This window comes from Lobosporangium transversale, assembly GCF_002105155.1.
Source record: "Lobosporangium transversale strain NRRL 3116 chromosome Unknown BCR41scaffold_10, whole genome shotgun sequence".
Taxonomy (NCBI): Eukaryota; Fungi; Mortierellomycota; class Mortierellomycetes; order Mortierellales; family Mortierellaceae; genus Lobosporangium; species Lobosporangium transversale.
This window is the reverse complement of record NW_019028988.1, coordinates 544,868-568,922: the sequence shown is the minus strand read 5'-3', so window position 1 is coordinate 568,922 and position 24,055 is coordinate 544,868. Positions and strand designations below refer to the sequence as shown.

At 40.0% G+C, this 24,055-nt stretch overlaps 3 protein-coding genes across 3 annotated transcripts; 2 read left to right on the top strand and 1 right to left on the bottom strand.

Annotated features, from left to right (window-relative positions):
- Positions 1-7,429: 7,429 nt before the first annotated feature.
- On the top strand, positions 7,430-7,594 carry BCR41DRAFT_288958 (hypothetical protein; the record flags this gene model as incomplete). The annotated part of the gene is made up of 1 exon (XM_022020317.1): positions 7,430-7,594. A coding segment is annotated over one exon (165 nt), but the record flags the coding sequence as incomplete, so codon positions are not given.
- Positions 7,595-9,852: 2,258 nt separating this feature from the next.
- BCR41DRAFT_380442 (acetyl-coenzyme A synthetase) lies at positions 9,853-12,655 on the top strand (the record flags this gene model as incomplete). The annotated part of the gene is made up of 3 exons (XM_022027263.1): positions 9,853-10,102; positions 10,614-10,763; positions 10,958-12,655. Exons 1-3 carry the CDS (start codon positions 9,953-9,955, stop codon positions 12,653-12,655), a joined length of 1,998 nt encoding a protein of 665 aa, XP_021883387.1. The 5' UTR covers positions 9,853-9,952.
- A 143-nt stretch (positions 12,656-12,798) lies between these two features.
- On the bottom strand, positions 12,799-17,234 carry BCR41DRAFT_420592 (hypothetical protein). Its single transcript, XM_022029918.1, has 3 exons — positions 16,057-17,234; positions 14,655-15,772; positions 12,799-14,551 (listed from the first exon to the last, which is right to left on the bottom strand). The coding sequence occupies exons 1-3, from the start codon at positions 16,763-16,765 to the stop codon at positions 12,905-12,907; spliced, it is 3,474 nt and encodes a 1,157-aa protein (XP_021883386.1). The 5' UTR covers positions 16,766-17,234; the 3' UTR covers positions 12,799-12,904.
- Between the last annotated feature and the right edge of the window lie 6,821 nt (positions 17,235-24,055).

Sequence of the window (24,055 nt, the reverse complement as noted above, 5' to 3'; positions counted from 1 at the left end):
GATTTAGATGATTGAGTGATCGTAATGAAGAGAAGGGTTGTGATGAAGGGGAAAGAGGAGTGAAAACCGACAAGTTGCTGCAACTATTGGAATTTGTTGAATTTCCTCACTGGGGAAAGGATCTCTTTAGACTGACACGAGTTGGTCGAAGCAAGCCCAGAAAAACCCAAACTGGGTGCTCTTGCTCTCACCCATTGCTGCAATACAAAAAAAAAAACTGTAACGGCTCCGTTCTTTTAAACGTTAAATAAAAAAATAAAAAAAACAGATACGAGTACAGAGATACCAACCAGGTCACTCTACATCGTAGCAATAATAAGGTACATTATAAAAAAGATGTGGGTACGCCTTTTCTTTAATTCCTTATTCATTTTCAACTTAATACAGAGCAGAACAGTAAGTGTCGATCACTTAATTGAAGTTACACATCTTCTAGACGTTATTCAAGCTTCAAGCGACAATGGTAAGTTTCAGTCCAACTATTAGAGAATGGTAGAATTGTCCGTTAGAATTGTGGATGAACGTGTGCACTGTGTATGAGTATGTTTTGAATCCATGTGCTATGGATCTTAGGCATATCTTGTGATGAAAGTCCTCATGCCATGCCCGATTCGATTTCATCTTGCCCTTGGTAACCAATTATGGATTTGCCCATGGTCCTAAACTAGTCATGTCCGTGTTATCATGTATAGACTGTTGTCAATGACAGTGATTTTTTTTTTTTTTTCCTCTTCTGCTCCAGTGCTCAAATAAATACATGTATCCAAACCCACAGAGGAATATTCCTACTGACCGGGTCTCATTTTTCCTTCCTCTACAACTTTGACGCATATTTTCCTGCTCTCTTTATTGGCAGTAGAAGATGTTTGTTTTAGTGCTATTGAATGTGTGGCCACTCATGTTTGAATAAATACCGGTCTACTTCCTCTTCCACATCTACATCGGGTTTAGTGCTCACGGAAAAGTAGGTTCGAAATATATGTATTTCAATAGGGATGCATTTAGTGTTGTGACACACAAACGAATAAACGTACAAGTGTTCTCTTCAAATAAAACTCCCTCATGCAGATTAGCGCTAAAAAAAAAAAAAAGTAAAATAAATAAAAGTAAAAATAAAAATAAAAACATCTTCGGTACAACATATACATTTATATGATATACAGTACTCGCATTTGCCACTTATTCGCGTCAGACTGAAATTGTGCATATCTATTGAGTAATACTCCTCAAAACAGTTTAGCATGAACCTGCGGATCAAAACAAGCAGATCATAAAATGAAGACCGATTGAGAAAAGACTAGAGATGTTTGTAGACTAAACCAGGACTCTACAAAGGATGAAGGTCTGATGAGTGACATGTCTATACATGCATCTGATGCTGATCCCGATCCCTGTCGAGGCAGCAACAAACCTTAATTCAGAAAATATACACACGCTCCATTATTTTTTTCAAGTCCGCGTCCCGATAATAAGTCTTCTCCCGGTCCCTGTTAAACTCCTGCCTCTGATTTGATACCTGTGCGCTCCACCCCCTTGTTTGACCTTCTATGGATTTGGTATAGAAGCCAATCTTTCATTTGTTTAATTCTCAGCTTTGGTGGCCTATTTTAACCCTCATTCTTACCCCCTATTCTACCTAAGCACAGCATAAACCTTCGTACACATTTAATACAAAAAAAAAAAAAAAAAAAAAAGCGAAGAGAGGATAAAAGATAGGATCTTAGGTCAGAGAAATAACAGGATCTTTATTCTATTGCTATTCTGATTGTTTTTTATTGGTTTTTTATTTCTCCAAAAATGCCTCACATGATTTATTGATCAATGCATATGAGCCTCTCTGAGTTCTACCACTACAACAAGTGTTGACTTTCTAGTCTTTTTTTTTTTTTTTTTTTTCTTTTTTCTCCTATCTTTTGTTCAAAGATTATCGCTAAAAAACAAAAAACAAAAAACAAAAAACAAAGAACAAAAAAAAAGTTTAATAGTTTTTAAGGACTTATATATCGAGAAGTAGTTCTAGCCAGCTTGCATCAACTCTTAATCCTTCTTCCTCATTCCTTTACCCACCTCAATGCTTCATTAAACTTGATAAATTTCCGAATGTGCCAAAAGAGACCGATTGGTCATTTGGACGCTATTAAAAAAAAGGTCTGCGTAACTGTGTCACCATGGCAAAAGCAAATCTTCCATTTAAAGACATCCAGGGGCGTGATTGATCCCTTTGCTGTCCTAGGATCTGCAGTGTGACAAACGCGTCTTGCAACTTGGGAAGTAAGATGATTAAACTAGCACAGTATTGTCCATTAAAGATTAAGCAATGTAATACATGAAGGGGTCATGGTTTACATCTGATTTGTTTTAACTCAGGAAACAGAAGAAAAAAAAAAAAAAAAAAAGCTCTCAGATGAATTCATAAGCAAAGCTATATCTACACAATTACATTGAGAATATACACAGGACCATGTATCAGAGCTGCAACATCTTACTATCATCCATAACTGAAGCTGTCAACCAAGGCAGAAATGGAGCATGCATCTGCTTGGTCCTTGTGGATGTCTCTTAGCTTGAAAATAAAAACTCTGTTGGTTTTACCGCTGGTCTGGACTATTTCCAATCCTTGCAATTAGATGGACCTCTGCATTTCATGCATTTTTTTTTTTTTTTTTTTTGTTCATAGTGGATTCTGATGCATGCCACAAGCAAGAAGCACGAGGAAAGACAGAAGAGCAAAAAAAAGTGAAAGATTACACAAAACCGCATTGTTCTTTGTTGTCATAGTCCGATCCACGTTGTCGCCCTAGTTTTACTTTCTTTTGTGTTTTCATGATCAAATTACTGCTTACTGTGTGGCATTTTGGCTCAATATCTTTCTGCGCAAAAAAAAAAAAAAAAAGGCATACATCTGGCCTTCTTTTTCATAAGATCCAACAATCACCTGCAATGCACAATGCTAACTGTATTACGACGCCTTTGAGCCGATATACTTTTCGCCGATGTACTGTACATGTTTGTCTTTGGTCGGCAATGTGATGAAACCAAACCAAAAAAGAAAGTTTTCTCCAAGTGTGGAGATGCTGTTGTGTTCATTGTACGGTTTGTAAACATTACTTCAGAAGTTGCTATCGATGTTAAAGTTTTTTTTATGTTGGCTTGCATCTTTTTTTAAACAGATCTATGAGAGAAATGATAACAGAGGAGAGGTGTTCATGGAGTCACTAATTATTATTATCAATATTATTATTATTATTATTATTATTATTATTATTATTATTATTATTATTTTATTTTATTTTATTTTTATTTTATTTTATTTTATTTTATTTTTTTGGCGTGATCGGAGCACCAGAATCCTTTGGATGATTGGATAAAAAGACGCGTCTCTTATCCTGAAAATAGTCACCAATGCATTCATTCACAATTACAATGAGTTGTCCTTCGCATGACTCCCTCTCCGTCAGTCCGTGTATATTCCTGTGTGAAAGAGTTTGTTTGTTGTGTTTTATGTTGTGCTTCTTTTTTTTTGCTTTTCGCCCGGGCCAAGCAAGTGGTCAAGGTGCTGTTGCTGTTGTGTTTATCAACAAGTATGCATGCTTTTACGATTTGCAGCATGTCACCATCCCTATCCTCTTCCCCACTGGATCCGCATGATTAATGTACCCCAAGTCAAAAGTGAATGCTAAAAAAAAATATTCACTTCTACATATCACCTACCCATATGCAGTCCGCGGCACTAACATTCAAAAGTTCAAGGAAGGCTGAACAGATACGACATGCAGCTCAGCAAGAAACTCGAATTAGCCCATCGTTGAATACTCTGCCCCTTCTCTCCCTCTTCCTTCCCCCCTTTTTTTGTTGTTTTTGTTTTGTAGAGATGTTTGGCATGTCTGACGGGTCAATAAGTTCAATGATGCGTGAAAAATGCATATTTCAAGCAGACTTTCCTTGCCAAATGAACACTGACGATCATCAAGTAACTGAGACATATTTTCCCTCGAGTCCTCGGCACTTGTCCATAATCAATACTGCATCATCCTAATACAAGCAGCGGGACAAAAAAAAAAAATTGAGCGGCTGGATTGATTTCAGTGTTTTTTTTTTTTTTTTTTTTTTTCCTTTACTTGTCGTTTGCCTCGCTCATTCAGCGTTTCAATATGCTCCGATAGCACGGCCTTATCTTGGTCCTGTAAAGTTGTCTTTTTTTTTTTTTTTTTTTTTTTTTTTTTTTGGTTCTCTTTGTCGTCTGTCCGCCCCTGATTTTTTTTATTATTATTATTCTCTTTTTCTCTCTACTCGAACGGAAAAGAGGGAGCCAGAAACACAGAATATGAGGGACAACAGGCAGAATCTAGCCTCGAGGCATCTTGAGCTTAGAATAGGATGGACTAGAATTGGGGAGAGGAGAACTCCATTCACTTTGAAAATAAGAAGAGGTCTGCGGACCAAAAACAAAGCCGAAAACAGATCTCAACTCAGTCCCCATTTTCGAGCCCCATCATTCTTTTTTTTTTTTTTTTTTTGAGGTAAAGCAGCCTTTCTCAAGTTACTGCAAACGAACGGGACATTTTTTGCACAGAAATTACGGCAGTACGTAGAGCATTGTCTGCTTCAGAAGGAAGGGGAAATTTTTCATCCTATCCTGCCTTCACAAGAACCGAGAATCCAGCCATACTTTGCACAACAAACCCAGCATGCCTTTCTCTCTCCATTCTTTCACTTTTTTGCTTTTAAATCATCAAGACATCTGCTCTCATCATTTTTATATTCTTCTCCTTTCCCTCCCTTCCTTACTTCCTTCCTTCCTTGCTTCCTTCCTTCCATTTATTCGACCTTCCTCCTTCTTCTCCATTCCTTCCCTTACTCCTCTTCTTCTTTACCGTTGCTCTTTCATTCCATACCCGTTCTTTCCTTTTTTTCTTTTTTTTCTTTTCTTTTCTTTTTTTTTTTTTTTTTTACTGACATCCCCTCTGGCTCCTTCCTCCCCTTCTTAAATAACTCAATCTTACAAATCCAAGTCTTCAGGACCTGACAGGTGCTGTTCCTCTGATCCATGTAATAACTGCTTGAAACACAACTTCCTTGACAATACGGCTGAATTATAGAGTTACACAATCCTTAGGGCTCTTTCTTCACTGTCATCTGCCCTGTCCACTTTTTCCCCCTCCCTTTTGCCTTCGTCCCTTCTTTTCCTTTCATTCCTGTTTTACATTGGTAGTACCAAACATTTCCTTGTTTTTTGTAATCTTTTCTGGACAAGATGCTTTTTTTTTTTATCACTATCGTGCTTAATTATCATTTTTGCCAATTCGCTTCAGATATCATGCGTCAATCTACTGGAGGAGTCACACCATTTCTTTTATCTTTTTTCTTAAGCTACCTCTTCTGTGCATCTTTTCACTAATCCTCACAAGCGCCTGATACATACCTTTTTTTTTTTTTTTTTTTTTTTTGGTGCGACGTGGTCAGTGTTTGCAATCAGCCCTGCATTTCGAGGTGGCGAAGTGAGCAAAGAAATTGCCGCACACAACACTTCTAGCAAGAAGGATACTCCCCTATTTTCCTTTTTTTTTTTTTATTCACTTCCCTTCCCCCCCTCATTCTTTATTGTATACTCTGTGGTCGCATCTCTAAATATCTCCCAACTTCCACCCCCTCCTCCTTTTTCTGATCACGGAAAATGCTCAAGAAAGAACAGGGCAAAGAAACATCTGCCATGTTTTAAAGAGCATGCTAAAAAAAAAAAAGGTTTCTGTGGAGGTGTTTTTGGTATGCCCTACTGTATTACATTACCACTCCAGATCCCCTCCCTCTTTTGACGTCCATTCGAGTCAGACCACATCTCTATTTTATTGCTCAAAGTACTTCAACAAATGTATTGATTTATTTGTACTAACTAGATCATTTATATTCTTTTTGCATGAACTCCCTGTTATTTTCTTTATTCTAAAACAGTAAAACAGTACTTTGGTCACATTCATTCACCCATCCATCATTTTGCATTGACCCTGCCCCTTATAAATATCTCTGCAACAAAAAAAACCATCTGTCAGAGCCTTTTATTCCTTCAGACACGTAAAACAAACGTCGATTTTATTTTATTTTATTTTTTTTTTCTTGTTGTTGTCGTCAGGGTAATGGCCGAGAGCACTGGTAAGGCCAAAGCTCTTTTCCCTTTCCTTTCTGATTTGCTGACATACACATGCATAACTAGTCCAATCACTAGTTTACTTTTGCTTCGCTTTGCTTTGCTTTGCTTTGCCTTGCTTTACTTTGTCTGTTTGCCTCTTCCATCCTTTGCTCAAGAAAAGGAAACTTTTTGGTTTTCCACTCACATGCTCATCTCTTTCTTTCTTTTTTTACTTCTTTGTTTGTGTTTACAGTTGCAGTCGAGTGCAATTCCACAATGGATACTTCCTCAGAATCAACCCAGCCGTGCAGTCAGTGGATGCGTCCAACTTCCCCAGAGGATGATATTAAGCAAGAAGATATGGCGATGAGCATTAGCATGGCCATGTCATCATCACCCATTTCCACTACTACCTCTATGCCTTTGGGAATCAAACAGCGGCCAGCACCATTGAAAGGGAGCAAGAGCAGCGCGACCCTTCGATCCGTCACTGCTCCCCATCCTCTTTCCATGTCCACTACTCACTCTCTTCAACATTTCCAAAGTACTGGCAATACCATGTACAACACACCATCCGCATCCGTTGGATTCACCAACGGCATGAGTGGCAATAGCAGCTCCAGTAACCCGATCTTCTCACCCAACACGCCTATTGGTCCCTTATCTGCCCCCTCTTCTCCTTCGTTTCCCAACGCTGCTGCTCCCAACACCGCTGTACCACCCTCATTCTTGGCCATGCATGGCCACAATACAAGTCTTTATGAACCCTTCAGAAGGAACTCGGTCCCAATCCTAACTGCCGATCAAGCAGAACATAAGCGCAAAGCCTCCGAGGAGAAGCACATGCAACGACAGGGATCCTGGTCATCACTCACCCCTCCGTCCAGCATGATGGGTGGTTCGATGAATAATGTCCTCGGTGTCCCATCCCCTGTTCTCCATCATTTGGATCCAGCGACGATGCACTATTACCGAACACAGTTCTCTCATCAGCATTTACTCCAACAACAGCATCAACACCAACAACAGCTCCATGTGCAGCAACATTCGTTAAACCAAGTCATCCCCTCCGTTAACTCGTCCAACTGCTCATCCCCCATGCCAGATAGCTTCATCTCTGGTGGCAAGTCCATGAACAATAACACACAGAATGGTCCTAACGGTGGAGCAGGTGGATCAGGAGGGCTCTCACATCACTCAACGACCGGAGCGATTCGTGGCAGTAGTAAAGTGAAGCGCAACAATTCGATCTGCTCTACTACTTCGGTATCTTCTACAGGTAGTGGCTCGAATAACAAGCACCCATGCAAGTTCCCAAGCTGTGAATGGAGCTTCAAGAGATATGAGCATCTGAAGAGACACATGTTAGTCCATACCAAGGAACGTCCCTTCCAATGCGACTTTACGGGATGCAACAAGTCATTTAGTCGCTCAGATAACTTTTCAGCCCATTTGCGAACACATTCCAAGAAGGCTTTGGCGCGTCGATACGACAACCGCAGTTTAGAGAGCGGAGGTACTAATAACAATAACACTGGTGATGGTGGTATTAAACAAGAATCGCATGATTCCTCACAGACATCGTCGTCCTCGATCTCTTCAGCGGATCAGTCAACTTCCACAGGCATGGCGCCATTCATGCCCCATTCGTCACTCCATCTTTCCAGTGGCTACAATTCAAACTCGGTCAATCAAGATGCATCTGAGTATAGTCGGGATCATTCACCTCCTACATCCCCTGGCGATGCATCCTCGGCCCGGCCCTCATCCGCCATGGGCACATCCTCCATGAATGATGACGAGTCGTTCGATATGGTTGGTCACCCCAACTACTCGTTCGGAAATGGCCCTATGTACTCATTAGATCACTTGGACCCACTGGGCAACATGGTTCCACGGTTCGACACAATCCGTCTGGATCTCAAGTCTGTGGCCCCTGCTGATGTTCACAAATATGTAGAGGAAGGTTCATCTGAAGGATTGATGTCGACTCAAAACCCTAATGGTGAATCCCCTCGCTCATCACCCATGCCTCAGTACGACCACTTCTCTTTCCCTACATCCATATCTACACATTTCATGCCAGTAATGTCCTCAGGATTTTCTTCAGAATCCTCCAACGGTCTCCAACAACAACATCACCACCACCATCATCAACAACATCAGCATCAACAGCAACATGATGCATTGACATCGAGTTCATACTCGACCGATTCTTTTCATCATCAAGCATACCATTCGGATACTGACCTAAAGACTCTGCAGTTCCCGCATAGTATGCACAGTGCAGATCCTGATCTTCAATATTCACCTTCGCCACCCTCGAACGAGGATAGTTCACATCTTCATCATCCTCAGCCGTATCATCACACGTCATATGAGACCAAGGTAGCGGGTAATAATTCGCATATGCTGCACAATCATCATGGAGGATATACTTCCATGCCGTCGACTTCAGTAATGCCCACACATCCACTCATGTCGAGCATGTCTTCGTCTTCTCCTGTTCCTGTTGCTGGCCTGACCGATCCCTTATCAGGATCACAAGGTGAATAGAGGAAGAAAAAAAAAAAAAAAAAAAAGAAGTGCTTGCGACTGCTTTTAAAGGATAAAATCCAATTCAATCATATTAATAAATATTACAATAATCACTTTCCTAGTCAAAGCTCAAAGACCCATGGCCAAGTTCCAACTCAAGCAACAGCGTCAAGCCCAAACCGCATAATACAGAAAACTTATATTCATATAGTGTTACCAAAAAGGAGGTTTATAATTGCTATTATCATTCTTTCAGTTTACGCTTTCTCTCTCTTTTCTTTTTTTTTTTTTTTTTTTTTTTCTTCTCTTTCTCTTGCTCTTTGTTGTGTATATAACTTTAGTTTGACTTTTATTTTTTTTTATACTCTATAGAAGGTTTATTTGCCATATTTTTTTTTTTTTTTTTTTTTTTACTTTTCATGTCATTTACTTCCTAAGAAAGAAAGAAAAAAAAGAAAAAAGAAAAAAGAAAAACAACAAGCCAGCACATAATCAAATTATTATGATTGTTATTGCTGTGTTAGCTGTGTGAGGATCTGAAGACATTATTAGGAGGAAATGGGAGGAACAATACATAGACTGAAATATTCATTTTCATAATAAAAAGATAAAATTGATTGTACCCCCAATTGTCTTGTACAAATGTATGGTCAATGCGAGGAGAAATCAATGCTCCCCTAACTCAATGGGAAAATATTTAAACAAAGGCTTCTGTAGTTTCTCCTATTTAGATGGACCACATTTCTCATAGGGTCAACAGTGATATTGTCGATAATGCAATGGGTTGCAAGTAAAAAAAAAAAAAAAAAAAAAAAAAAACCAAACACATGTTCATGTACACAATGGGAAAGAAGGATGTGTTGGCGCTGAAGGAAGAGTGTGTTTGCACATTTCGTATCGGACTATTTTAACATTCTTCCTCATGACAAATGGTCTAAATGATCAATTGCTTCCTCCTCGAGGGCCAAGGTCTCCCCCAGCCATTTAGCATGCGAGAGCACAATTAAAAAAGTTGGAAGGGGGGGAGGAGGACGTCAATCCTCTCTCTTTTTTCCTTTCTTTTCTTTTTTTTCTTTTTCTTTTTTTTTTTTTTTTTTTTTTTTTTTTTTTTCTTTCTTATTTCCTCTCTTTAACGTTGCTTCTTTAACCTAAACAGAGTTCTCCGCTCTTCCATTTCATTTCATTTCTTTTTTTTTTATTTTTTTTATTTTTTTTTTTACTTATTGCTCCACATCTCTGCTGACTCTTTTCTTATTTACAATTGAAGAAGTAATAAATAAATAAATAAAAATGGCCGATATCCCTGACGGAGAGTTATACCCCGTCCCACAGAGGCTTTTGGACCCGGCTCAGTGTCCAGAGCCTTACATCTCATCGTTGCAACAATACAAAGAACTGTATCAACAAAGTATTGAACAGCCCGATGAATTCTTTGGCAAGGTAATAATAATGATATGACATGATATGGAGTCGACTCTCTCTTTCTCTCTCTTTCTTTCTTTCTTTATATATATATATATATATATCAGAACAAAAGGCGTCAATTGCCAACTCTCTACCCCTCTTCTTCCTTCCATCAACCATTCATTCAGAAATAAGGTTTATCTTTGGTAGGTGAGATGAGGGACAAGTGTTGTGTTGCAAATAGATGCTTCTACTTTCTTTCAAAGGTGGTGAACATGTACAAGCATACAGTGTAAAAAAGAAAAAAAAGGATGCTGAAGGAACTAGTGTAATGGAATGACAATCGATAAAAAAAAAAAAAAAAAAAAAATCAAAGTACAAGATCAAGAGAGAGTGTGCGAGAAAGAGAGAAGGATCATTCATTATCTTGTGCCACATCTCTTTTATTGCTTCGTTTGTAACTTGCTTGTTTAAAAGAAAGTATCAATATTATCATTGAAATTATCATTATTACTAACATCGGTCTTCGTCTTCTTCTCCCCAATAGCTTGCAACAGACCTTCTCACCTGGTCCAAACCTTTCAACCGTGTCCGACATGGAGGATTTAAATATGGTGATGTCGCTTGGTTTCTGGATGGCCGAATAAACGCTTCATACAACTGTGTTGATCGTCATGCTATTGAGAACCCAAAGAAGGTAAATAACAAGAAGTAGAGCGTTGCCCGACTCTTTTTGTGTCGTGAGAAAAAAAAAGAAAAAATACTTTGTCAAAATGCCCTTAAATGTTCATCAAAATTTCTAACAAAAAATAAAAAAATAAAAAAATAAAAAAATAAAAAAATAAAAAATAAAAAATAAAAAATAAAAAATAAAAAATAAAAAATAAAAAGGTGGCCATCATCTATGAATCAGATGAACCCAACCAATCCGAAAATATCACCTATGGTCAACTTCTTCGCGATGTGTGTCAGCTTGCAGGTGTACTTCGAGCAAAAGGTATCCGAAAAGGCGACACAGTAGCGATTTATATGCCCATGATCCCTGAGGCTGTGACTGCAATCTTAGCCTGTGCTCGTATCGGAGCTTTACACTCCGTGGTCTTTGCAGGATTCTCGGCCGAGGCCCTTCGAGATCGTGTTCAAGATGCTCAGTCCCGTCTTGTCCTCACTGCAGATCAAGGCAGACGTGGAGGCAAGACTATTGAGATCAAAAAAATTGTGGATGAGGCCCTAAAGTCTTGTCCCATGGTCGAAACTGTTCTCGTCTGTGAACGTACTGGAGCTGATGTGCCCATGACACCAGGTCGTGACCATTGGTGGAGTCAAGAAGTTTCTCGTACGCCTACGTACCTCCCACCAGAGGAGATGCATTCAGAGGATCCTCTCTTTCTGCTGTACACCTCGGGCTCGACTGGGAAACCCAAGGGCGTGTTGCATACAACCGGTGGTTTTCTTTTAGGAGCAGCTGCTACAGTGAAATATGTATTTGATTATCATCCAGGCGATATCTTTGCCTGCATGGCCGACGTAGGCTGGATCACAGGTCATACCTATATTGTCTATGGTCCATTGGCCTTGGGTGCCACCACAGTCTTGTTCGAATCCATTCCAACTTATCCAACCCCATCCAGATATTGGGAACTGATTGCAAAACACAAAATCACTCAGTTCTACACTGCTCCTACCGCCATCCGTGCTTTGCGTCGCTTGGGAGATGAATGGGTTGAGGGCCATGATCTGTCCAGTTTGCGTGTCCTCGGATCTGTGGGAGAGCCCATTAATCCAGAGGCATGGCACTGGTACAATGATAAGGTTGGTAAAGGTCGATGTGCTATCGTGGATACATATTGGCAGACAGAGACCGGAAGCCACATCGTCACTCCCTTACCGGGCGCTATCCCCACAAAAGCTGGTTCTGCGACACTTCCCTTCTTCGGGATTGAATTAGCGATCCTCGATCCTGTGACAGGCAAAGAGTTGACTGGCAACAGCGTTTCGGGTGTATTGGCAGTGAAACGTCCTTGGCCCTCGATCGCACGCTCTATCTATGGCAATCATCAACGCTTTCTGGAGACATACCTTCGACCCTATTCTGGATACTATTTCACAGGTGATGGCGCCAGCCGTGATAAGGATGGTTATATCTGGGTCGGAGGACGTGTCGATGATGTGATCAATGTCTCAGGACATCGATTGTCGACAGCGGAAATCGAGTCTGCATTGATCGTCCACCACGCCGTGGCTGAGACTGCTGTCATCGGTGCTAACGATGAAGTCACGGGCCAATGTATCCATGCCTTTGTCTGTCTCAAGCCCGGTCTGGCCTCTGGTCATTCTCGTGCATTTGCTAATGATCTAACCAAAGAATTGGCCCTCCAAGTCAGAAAGGTTATTGGCCCCTTCGCAGCCCCAAAACGTATCTATTTGGTCGAGGACTTGCCCAAAACTCGTTCTGGTAAATTGATGCGACGAATCTTGAGAAAGATCGTCGCGGGCGAAGCAGATTCCTTGGGTGATATCTCTACCCTGGCAGATCCTAGCGTAGTCGAGGCTTTAATAGCCAAAGTCAAGAGCGCAGCCGCTCAATAAAAAAAAAAAAAAAAAAAAAAAAAGTAAATTACAAAGAACAATAAATAAAAGCCAGTCTTTGTAAAAAAAAAAAAAAAAAAAAAAAAAAAAGTGATAATGATTGATACATGTAATTTTTATTATTATTTTAATGCAAAGATGATAGGACAAAAAGACAATGGACTATAGTACAGTTATAAAAACAAATATCGACAAAGTGGTCAATAATAGAGAAGAAGACCATTTGAATAACGACGATTTTTTTTTCTTCTATGCGTCCATAGAAGGGGTTGAGCTCTTAATGTTGTTGATCTTATTCCCATCGTACAACGTTTGGAGTCCGCCCTCGTCATCATCATCATCATCGTCGTCGTCATGGTTCTGTGGGATATAAAAAGTTTGCTGAAGTTGGTGTGGAATTGATGTCCGTTGCTGTTGTTGCAAATGCTGATGCATACCCAAAACAATCGAGTTTTTCCTCATCTGTTCCTGCTGCTGATGCTGATGCCTCCGTTGTTGTTGAAATTGCTGCTGGAACAGAGCATGGGCATTATTCATTTGTTGCTGCGGCTGCTCCTGGCTTTGTCCTTCTTTGAGCTCCATCTCAGGTTGTGAGGAATCATCCGCACTAATGTTAATACTTTGTGAAGATTGATGAGACCAAGGGTTTTGTGGATTGTTATGAGCAGGGACACTGAACGATCCAGTCTGTCCAGAGGTCCACATTGATCCCAAAACATCTTGATAATCCATTTGCTGTTGTAATGATTGTGATGGCTGCTGCTGCTGTTGTTGCTGCTGTTGTTGAAAGAAACCAAACTGATTGTCATAGATTGCTGAATTGAACGGTGTGGATCCATGATGTCCTTGAAGTAAAGTAGTACTAGAACTATCCGCAAGATTTCCTGTAATTCCACCTAAAGGACCAACAACATCCTTCTTCATTAATGCTTCCAGCGACTCATCCATATCCAAACCAAAATCGCTGAAAGCTGCGTGCTGAGGAAATGCAATGGCACCATGTTGTTGTGACAGATGGGGGTGGAAAGTTTGTTGCTGCTGCTGACTTGTACTTTCGCTTGCAAAATCAAACCCAGCTTGAAATTGGTCACCAGAGAATGAATGGATTGGATGTTGCTGTTGCATAAAAGCGTATTGATGCTCTATCTGCGATCCTTCTAGACCCAAGGAAGATAATCTAGAGTCATTCAACTCCATGTCTCCCATATTTTTCCCTTGAAGTGATCCATCTGGGATTACGGGCTCTGCCTTTGCGCTTCGAGGAGAAGACGCTACGGATGATGCTGGAGAAGATGATGCAGGGACGACCAATGACTCATAAGTCCCAATGGTGTTCAAAGGAATGGTCATCGAAGCAGTGTTTGTCATCGGCAGTTGAAATTGCTGCTGATAGTTGCGATAAGACGAATGTTGCTGTGGCTGTGGTTGTTGCTGGGCAACTGGAATTGAACCACGATGATATGAATCATGCTGCGGCATCATTAGCGTCTGGTTAGGGTCAAATTGCATAATGTTTTCATTTCCAATCGCAGATGGGATTTCAAGCGAGGCGGTTGGAGAGGGAGTTACTGTTTTCAAATCGGGCTTAATACTCTCATGAGCCTGCTCAGAGGTCATAGTTTTAACTGAGGCTTCTCTGGCAGCTCGTGCGGTGCTCGAGTTCTTCTCGGCATTTGTATTAGCATTAGCGCTGGCATTGGCAGTCGTCGCTCGAGTCGCCGCTGCAGAAGTTCGTTTTTTGCGGGCGCCTTGTTTCTTCTGGGCTGCCTCTGCAATCGCTTGAGGCAATTTTGGTGGCGGCTTTTGGCCTGCGAATCCAGCAGCCACGTGAGGTCGCTTGACAACTTGACCATTGCTGTTGATGATTAGATTTTTCTTTGGATCGCTCTTGTACTTCTAAACTCAGAAGGAGGAAGTGGCAATGGATTGTTTAGCAACTTTTTTTTTTTTTTTTTTTAAAAAAATAATAATAAGAATAATAAACTATATATAATCATACCTTCGGCATTTTCTTTTGAGGTCTGCTGTTCTCTTGAATATCACCGTCCTTGCTTCGTGAGGACTGAGAGATGTCCTGAGATTGTCCGATGAGGGCCTTGGCAATGGGTAGATCTTGAACTGTGACCAGGAGCATCTCAATACGCTTCATTCTCTCTGCATAGTCTAGCGGCGATTGATGGTTCTGCTGCTGCTGTAGTTGTTGCAAATTGAGCTTCTCTTCATGAACATTGTTTTGCATTGACGATGAATCCTTCACAGCAGGCGAGGCAAGGGAGATATTTGAGAGACGTTCCATAGGCGACATGGTCATGTCACGTTGCTGCAGTTGATTCAAACCTTGTGTGATGACAGACAATGGTTTCTTATCGGCGCGGCCTCCATGCGGTGATGCCTGTCGCTGCTGATGCTGCAACAGCTGAGAACCATTTGCTCCATTTGTAATAAATTCAGCGGCGCCAGGGATGACGCTGCTCAGTAAGAGTTCAATTCGCCTCATACGCTCTAAAGTCTCTTGATCCTGGGGTACACTGGAGGGTCTCCATGCTCCTGATTCTGAACCACCTTGCATTGTTGGCGCCTGTGTTTGCCCTAGCGCAAATGCAGCGTTCGGAAACGAAGATGATACAGGTGGTGTATCTAATTGCATATCGTTGCTTGAAGTATCCAAGACCCCAGCGAGGCTACCGAGACCCAAACCGGCCAAGGTGAGAGACCCTACAACAGGTGACACAGAAGAGGCACCAGTCTTTGTGGAGCCGCTACGAGTAGACGCTGCATCGTCATGTTCATCATTCTCATCTTGGTCTGAGGAGTAGGAGGTATAAGATGAACTGTGATATGAAGAGATACTACTGCTCCGATAAGACTTGTTGCCACGAGGAGATTGCACATCCTTTGTGTCAACACGACTGCGTTTTGTTTTATTAGTGATGGTAATTGGGCTTGAAGGCGAAGACTCGACACCAGCGGAGGCAGCAACAGCAGCGTTGGCAGCGTTGGATCTGCTGAGCAGGACTGAAGGAGGGGTACGGACACATTCTCGCTTGGAATGTTGACAGGAGTTACAAGGTGACTCTCGGTCGCACCTGATTTTACGGTACCTGCACCAGTCGCATACTATTATCATGTATGCAATGCAATGTAATGTACGTATTACGTGTAATTTTAGTTTATCTGGATGTGCTAGTCGGAGATTTTCATTTTTTTTTTTTTATCTCTGGGGACTGAAATATATCATGACGGACACTCATCCAATGACAAGTGAGGAAGAGTCTTATTTGAGTCCAAATCTGGCGACGATCATTGTTCTATTATTTCCACCAACAAAGTATACTTCTGCATGTGGGGAGAGAAGGGAAGGCTTAAAATAAAAAAAAACAAATAAATTAAAAATAAATTACCTTGGTTGACATTCAGGCGTTTCCTGTAGGCAGCGCTATGTGCTGGGCTGAGATTCTGGGGCGCTCCTTTTTTCTTACCAATTGAGGAAGTTTTTGATGAAGTTAAAGTCGAAGTTGGTATGGGTGTGGCAATGGGCGAAGCTGTCGGAATCTGTTGTCGTTGTTGCATATCCATTGATGAGGTCAAGGGAGACAAAGTCAGTGAAGCACTCGTGGATGAAGTCAATTGAGCTGTTGATGTTGCCTCTGTAGCATGGATACTATGTTGCTCAAGAAGCATCGAGGTATTGACCATATCCACCTGGACGAGACCTCCTAAGGGACTTTCCATTAGGCTCATCGATGGCATTGATGACGACGATGGTGGTGATGATAATTGGGAAGTAGGGATTGTTGACTGGCTCGCGTCGCTCGCAGTGATATTTGTGCTCTTTGCCATAGAGAGCATATCCGATGCCATTTCAGACCCATTTGTTGACTTTGCTGAGATTGTATTTAGTGTTGGACTAGTGGATCGTCGATTCAGGTCCTGTCTAGAGGATGATGCTGTATATTGCTTTGAAGATTGCTGCTGTTCTAACTGTGGGGATTTAGCTGTCGCAGACGTTGGTGAAGTAGTGGTGGAGAAGGAAGGAGAAGTGGATGACTGAACGCCTCCCTTGCAGCTTTGCTTAGGATCACGTACAATGAGAAGACCGGAGAAAGTCATTCTGGATAAATTATGGGTGAAGGTAAATGAAGCAAGGTTATGCAGTAGCGAGTGAAGAGAGAGAATATACTGTATACAAAAGATGATAGTGCTAGACGAGATGTAAGTAATGATCCAGGAACAAAAAAAGAGGACTGGAGAAGTTCTCCAGATGATGCAAGGGTGGATTTTTTTTTTTTTAGAGAGAAGATCGGTAGAGGGTTGATATGCAGAGGGATGTGCAGGAATGTATGTGTTGTGTGGGATGCGAAGGAGAGGAGTGTCGAGTATAAATTTCTTGTAACAAAAGATCTACAGTGTGAAATAAAAAAAAGTGCAATTCCATTCAACACACACACACACAGATGAAGAACGAATGCAAGTTGCAATCGAAATGAGAAAGATGAAAAGCTTTGAACGAACGAAAGCAAAGAATACAATATACTAGAAAGAAAACAAAAAGAAAGAAAAAAAATGAAACAGAAAAAAGATGTGAAAAGAAGAGTGGAATAGGAAGGGAGATATAGTTTTTACAAGCAATTATAGTGCAAACTGGTCAAGAGGAAAAGAAAAAGAGTGTTAAGGAGTTGAAAGAAGAGAAGGTTTTGTGTATTGCAGCAGTTTGTGGGTCATTCAACCAACTGAACTCTAAAGTACATTTTCATCAATATGCAACAAACCGGATTGCACCAATGTCTCTCTATTGTTAATAGATCCTTGGTTCCCAAATGACGGCTGCTAGAGTGCCACCTTAGGAAAGTGACTGTAAGTGAATACGTTCGACTTTATTGAAACAATTGAAACAATACGAAAATAACCAACCCGGGTGATGGTTGAAAAGGTGAGTTGTCTTACAGTTTAACAAGACTATTTTCTCTCTAAAGAAGCCTCTGCCAAGGGTACGATCCCAAGCTGATCAACCATCCTCCATTCCAATATCCACGGAATTTCCCAACAGCCAAATGCTTGTTAAGCAAGCCTTTTTTTTTTTTTTTTTTTTTTTTTTTTTAGGCCTAGACGCACTAAGAGACTATAAAAGTAAATGAATGTATTTGTCTGTTAAAGGTCAATTCTGATCAAGAAAACAGTTGAACTTCCTGAAACGGAGTGGGCCAGAACACAGAAAAAGAGAGAGAGAAACCTGCAGCGATATAGGCCCATGAAAGTAGCTACTGGACTTACTGACGAATCAAATGAGCAAAAGTCAAGTAAAAACCATCACACGCATACTAAGCATGTATTGGCTCAATCAAGCCCTTTACGCCCATTTTCTCCCTTCCTTCTTCCTCCTCGGTTTCTTTTCCGAAGCTGAGAGTCAAGTGCGCAGAAAAAAAACTGGGGTCAAACGGTTTATGATGTGATATTTGTATTAAGAAATGTACATATGCCCTCTAAACCTTTTCTTGCTGAAACACACATAAAAAGCAGAATCTGGGGAAAAATCCGGGGGGGACGCAACAATTCGGAGCAAAAAGAAAAATTCAGAGCCGTGCGTGATAGTTTTTGATAAATTGAGCTGCATTAGATTTTGAACAAAAGGCAAAAGGGCCACAATGGTGTTAGGGAACACCATCAGGGTCAAGATTTAGACTAGGAACATGTAATAGATTAACTCGTGAGAGGAACGAAGATCTATGTTCGTTTGGGCTTGCTACTTATTAACGTCAATTCCGGTTATTTCCTTATCCTCTCCAGTCCTATTTGATCCTTTGGTCACCGAAATCCCCCTATTGCTCTTGAAGAACCTGTCTAGTCCTGTGCTTTATTAATTACAAAAAGGAAAAAAAAAAACATCAGCCTGGGTCACCTCTTGATAGTCTTTATTAGACTGCTAGGTTTTCTCCAAGTTTTGTCCTTGAAATGTTTTACTCCTTTTCCTTATCTCTGATTACATTTTTAACTTTCTTCTTGATTTTAACATTGGTCATGAAGCAAAACAGCTTAATGACAAAGAAAAAAAAAAAAAAATCTTTCAGGTAATAGGGATATAATTCTACAATGTTGAACACTGTATCCAAAATATGTCCTTTAATAGGATTCAGATCAGGCAGAGGAACTACTGGGCTCGTCATTCATTGTTTCGACTGGTCGATAGTCCAATATGACTTTAATGGCATATACTACCTTTTAATCAAAATGGATGGATCCCTATGTCTTTCCACGCTCCAAACCCATTCCTTCCTTGAGTAAAAAATAATTATAATAGTAATTATGGCAATAAGCGAGGCCTTGAAAATTCTGACAAGTATGATAAAGTAGACTGAAAGAGCATCGAAGCACGTTTGACCAGTTACGAAAGGTAAAAAAGACCTCCTGTAAGCCTTACCTAAAGACTTGGACATCTCTGCTTCATTGAATGACAGCGCAGAGCGACCAAACTTTGGCCTATGTCTTTCCTCTAGTTTCCCACTGTATTTTGTAAATCTTTTGACAGTGTAGGACAGAGTATTAATCAGAGCCTCCAGAGCAAAATTAATATGGCAAAAGAAAAACGCGGGGAATGATTCAAACGGGGAAGAATGGATGGGCTCGGAAGGAACCACGCGACATGTCGGAGTGCAATGAAATGGGGTCAGTGCCACCAAAAAGAAATTGTGGGGAAAATAAGAATAAAAGACTAGGCAAATGCGACTGTTACACAACACCACTTTGGCTGCTCGATATTTCCAAAAATGAAAACTAACACGAACACGTTGGCATTTTTTTTTTTCTTTTTAAAAAAATGAATTCGATCAGTAACGCGACTAATTTTGTCTGATATTAGGAACAAGCAGGCAGAAGTGGTGTTTGTGTAACAAACTACAATCTACAGTACGTATTATACATTTATGACTACGTTCATGCTTCATCAAAATATTACGCGCTTTCTGAAGGAGCTCTATATTTTCCACGTGTTTTCAAGTACGGATTTCTTTGAAACGAGGTACTAGCCCTCATCTTGAGGCTTCATGCTATATTGATTTTTGGATCGTTTAGCTTATGGTGCTTGTGAAAGCAAAGAGCGCACTACTGAATAGTTCGCACTTTTTTTTTTTATTTTTATTTTATTTTTATTTTATTTTGCCGCCTGTAAAGTATCGCTTTTATAATACATATATACGAAGCACTTTATACTCATATCCCCGTCAGAAGGATCGTTCCAAGAGGTTCTGAAGCCTTTTTTTTTTTTTTTTTTTTTTTTTTTTTTTCAAGATTGCCAAGAGCATTGAAACACCACTTCAACTGGCACAATGGCTAAGTGAAAAAAACAATAAATGTCGGAGGATAAACTACAGTCCTGCACGAAGTAATCTGTAACAGTCCGGTACTTTTTCTCTCAAACTTATTCCCCTGGTTGTCTTTTCTTTCAGTTAACGTAAAAAACAGGCGATGTACCGGGCCCCAGTCCTAAGCTATGTATCAACCCTCTCTTTTCTTGTAAAGTTCCATGTCCTTATATTAATGGGGGTCGAGGTCTATCTGTACGTTATTATTTTTCTTTCTTTCCATTCGGCTTACCTACTTGCTGTTAAGAATAAGGGAGGTGTCTAAATAATGCTGTATCTCTAATTGCACTAGTGGACTCTGTATATTCCACGTCGAAAAACACGTACAAACTTCTCAGTGGTCCATCTAGAGGGTAAAAGTTCTAAAGAGTCAAAGCGTAGAATATTTTAAATGAAGATTGTCCTTGGACATTTTTTTTTTTTTTTTTTTTTTTTTCAGCTGCATCGGAAATTGTTTGAGCGTGATAAAATGCCCGAGAGTGGACGACTTCTTTTTTTAACCTTCTGGGACAATCATAGATGCACAGCAAACCCAAAATTGAAAGCCTTCTAAATGAATGCGTATCATTTGTATTTCCATTTGTACATTATTATAAGTACATGCTATTCCTCTAGACTTTGGCTGTACCTGACTTTTTCCCTTCTCAAGATCATCCGTATGACCTACAGTATATACCATTTTCACAACTCAGGGGGGTGAGACGCAAGGAAGTGGGAGGAAAGATAACCTTTTCATGCATGTGTCCCGCAGAATAGACTAATAAAAAAAAAGGCCATGTTCTTCCCCTGTCTGAATAAAAGTGACAATGCATCAATGGATCAATGTGGTCTTGATTTTCTTTCTCCGCTCTCTCTCTCTGTCTTCTTGTTCATCCTAGCTTAAGATGGTAAACGTAAATGCTTGAACCACTTCTATCTGCAAGTTTGCTTTGCCTCCGGTTCTTATTTTTTATACTTTCCTTGGTCTTGCCCTGTGCTTTTTTTTTTTTTTTTCCCTCTTCTATTGCTTATTTTAGGATTATCGTTTACCATCATAGCTCGCTTGAGTTTCTCAAATACAGAGTGATGGATTCTCATTGCTATCAAGGGGAAAGGGGTGAAAAGAAGGTTAGGGGCCTTTTGATTTGCATTCCTTTCAAATCTCCTTTAACACTGTCTCCCCTAGTAGTGTCTTTTTCACCTTTACACGTTTTGTTTTCCCTATCTGATTTGATCCCATTTACTTCACTACTGGTATTTTTTCTTTTTTTCTTTTTTTTTTTCTTTTTAAAAAACTCATTCAAAATTACCCTTTCTAACAAAAAAGAGGTTTTGTTGAGTCGCTTCATAGATCCCTAGACTAAACAAAGAAAACATTGCAAAAGGCGAAATTGTGGAAAAGTAGGTATTGAGATATGGGAGGAATATCTGTGCTAGTTTTTTTTTTTTTTTTGTTTTGTTTACATTGGCAAGGCTTTGAAATAAATATTGCTCTGTTCCTGACTCGAAATGCAAGATCTTCCTGAGGGGCTAGGGGAAGGAGAAAGGATGTCTTCAAAAATAGCATCTCTTTGTGATACATCAAGTATTATGAAGATCATAATATATTAATACCTTCTTAATATGCAAAGGTGTAGACGCAGAATTACGAAGAGAAGAGAGAGAGAAGGGGGGAGGGAGAGGGATTAGAATAGTCATATGCCCTGATACATGTCGTAAGAAGACATTTGTAAAAAGTCAAGTAGGGTTTCTTTTTCTACCCGCATGGAATGTTTGAGAGGAGTATTAATATTATATATCATATAAATGCTTGTGTTTATGCTGCTTAGCAGCGAGGAGTTATCAAACCAAAGGGTTACAGTCTATGCATCAATGTAATGAGTATGTGTGAGAGCATTCTAAGGTGATTTGCAATATGCCAGCTCTACAAATCAAACAGGGGGTATCGGGCATATGAACTTGAGTACATGTACATCGGAGAAATGGAAAATAAAATAAAACCCTCAAGGCACAGCCTAACATACCCTGCACGATTTTTAATGCTGATCATGGACATCATAACTGGTCTATACACTATAGTTCTCTTTCCCGCTGCATTGAAATATCCATGTATATATACTGTATATACTTGGCAACAATTGGTTAAAAATCGTCTAGGTCACACAATGTTGTGCATCGCGATTTTTTTTTTAAAAAAAAAAATCTTAGCAGGTGACTTTTGACGATGGAGCAGCTGTTTCGCGCTTTAGTCCTATTTGTGAACTCGCAACGTGTATGGTATGATCTTTGACTGCGATGAACACGTTTTTCATTTCTGGTAAACAAAAGGGCACTGTTGTATCTTATATCGTACATGTCCAATGCCATGTTGTTTGAAACGACACTGTTTAGGTCAGCGGAAAAATGAAGGTAAATGGGAAAAAAGTAAAGCCAGCTTAGGATAACTAGGGATTGCTTCTTTTTCGAACATGGATGCCGCTAACGATGAGACAACGAGCAAGATTGACTTTGATCTGAGAGCAACAATGAAGTAAAACAAAAAATCGAGCGTTTGTGTTCGCTCAGGCACACAGGCTTTCTCCTTGTCAGAAACTGTTATGAGATCTTTGATGGAGACACTATTCGAACGAAAACCTTGTATCTTTCGAAAGCATCTTTTGGCTGATAAAGAGGTATCAAGGCCACCTTTTATTTGTGCAACGCCTATCATTGATAGATCTATCCAAGAAAAAAAAATACTCTTGGTGTTTTGTCACAAGCGCATTTCATAGAAATACTCCAATAACACATCCAAAAAAAAAGACATGATGAGTTATCGAACGCCAGTACGATTGTTTATTAACTATCATTCATCCAATCCATATGACTTTCGTCGTATCCTCTTTCTGTACCTTTTTTTTTTTTTTTTTTTTTTTTTTTTGCAAACACAATGCTTGAGAGCTGAACAGAAAGTTGAGCAAAAAAACATAAAAAAACAAAATAAGAAAAAGTACGATTTTACGTCAAGAAACTTCACAAAAAAAAAAAAAAAAAAAAAAAAAAGAATCCTAATTCGGTTCTCATCATTGTCTTCCACTTTCTTCTCATTCCCATCCTTCAACTCTCATTCACACCTTTTCTCTCGTTTTCTTTCTCAACTGTGTTACAATCCTGGAGGTAGAAAGAGAGTTCATAGAAGGATGAATGTTTTTAGAGCTTATTATATAATATAAAACACATAGCCTTGTAAATCATCTCATTAAACCCCCTGTGCTCTTCTCTTTCAAACATATCCTCAGCCTCTGTCTGTGTTCCTGCCATATTGTAACCATTTCTAGTAGGGTTCCAAGGCACCCGGACCTTTTTTTTTCGACCCCTTCATTGTCGAGTAAGTAATCCAGCGCCAACGACGCGTCCTAGCAATATGGTTTTATTTCATTTATAATGCCTCAATTGCTACCAGGGGCAAAGGTCATAACGCAAGCGACAGGCATGTTATCATTTTCATTTCCTCCGTCTCTTTACGACCGCCTCAGTTCCCGTCCTTTTTTTTTTTTTTTTTTTTTTTTCATTTCCTTACTAAAGAGGCTTTTCGGTGTATGTTATTAAACTCAATTGAGCTATTTAGAAATATGGAAGATCATTAGTAAAGAAAAAGGAATGTTGAATAATGAAGTGATCACAGAACATACGAGAGTTTACCCTGTGTGGTGGGCTGATGACAAATTCGGTGTTCTATCACAGCCATCGAGTGATCGAGTGAAGAACATTCAACAAACAACATTCTCAACCCCCTACCTCTCTCTTGTCTAGCAAAAAAAAAAATAAATAAAAAAAATAAAAAAAGTCTTCTTCTTTGCTTAGTCTATTCGGACCCTTGGGTTGCAGTGATGGGATGAATAACAACAAATGTCTCCGACAACTAATGCGAGGTTTTGCCCTGTTTTTTTGGTGTACGCTTGTATTTCTCTCGCAAAAAATCCTATTGTTTTGACCATGATTGGTCTATGCCGAGGTACAGATGTATAAAATCCTTAACAAACATGGGTGGGTTGTGCAGGAAATCACGCATTCAGACAGAGGCATG

Coding starts and splice junctions, on each gene's coding strand:
- BCR41DRAFT_420592 (XM_022029918.1), bottom strand. CDS start 16,765: ATGACTTTCTCCGGTCTTCTCATTGTACGTGATCCTAAGCAAAGCTGC. Junction 15,773..16,056: donor ACGCCTGAATGTCAACCAAG/GTAATTTATTTT, acceptor ACATGATAATAG/TATGCGACTGGTGCAGGTAC. Junction 14,552..14,654: donor CTCAAAAGAAAATGCCGAAG/GTATGATTATAT, acceptor TTCTGAGTTTAG/AAGTACAAGAGCGATCCAAA.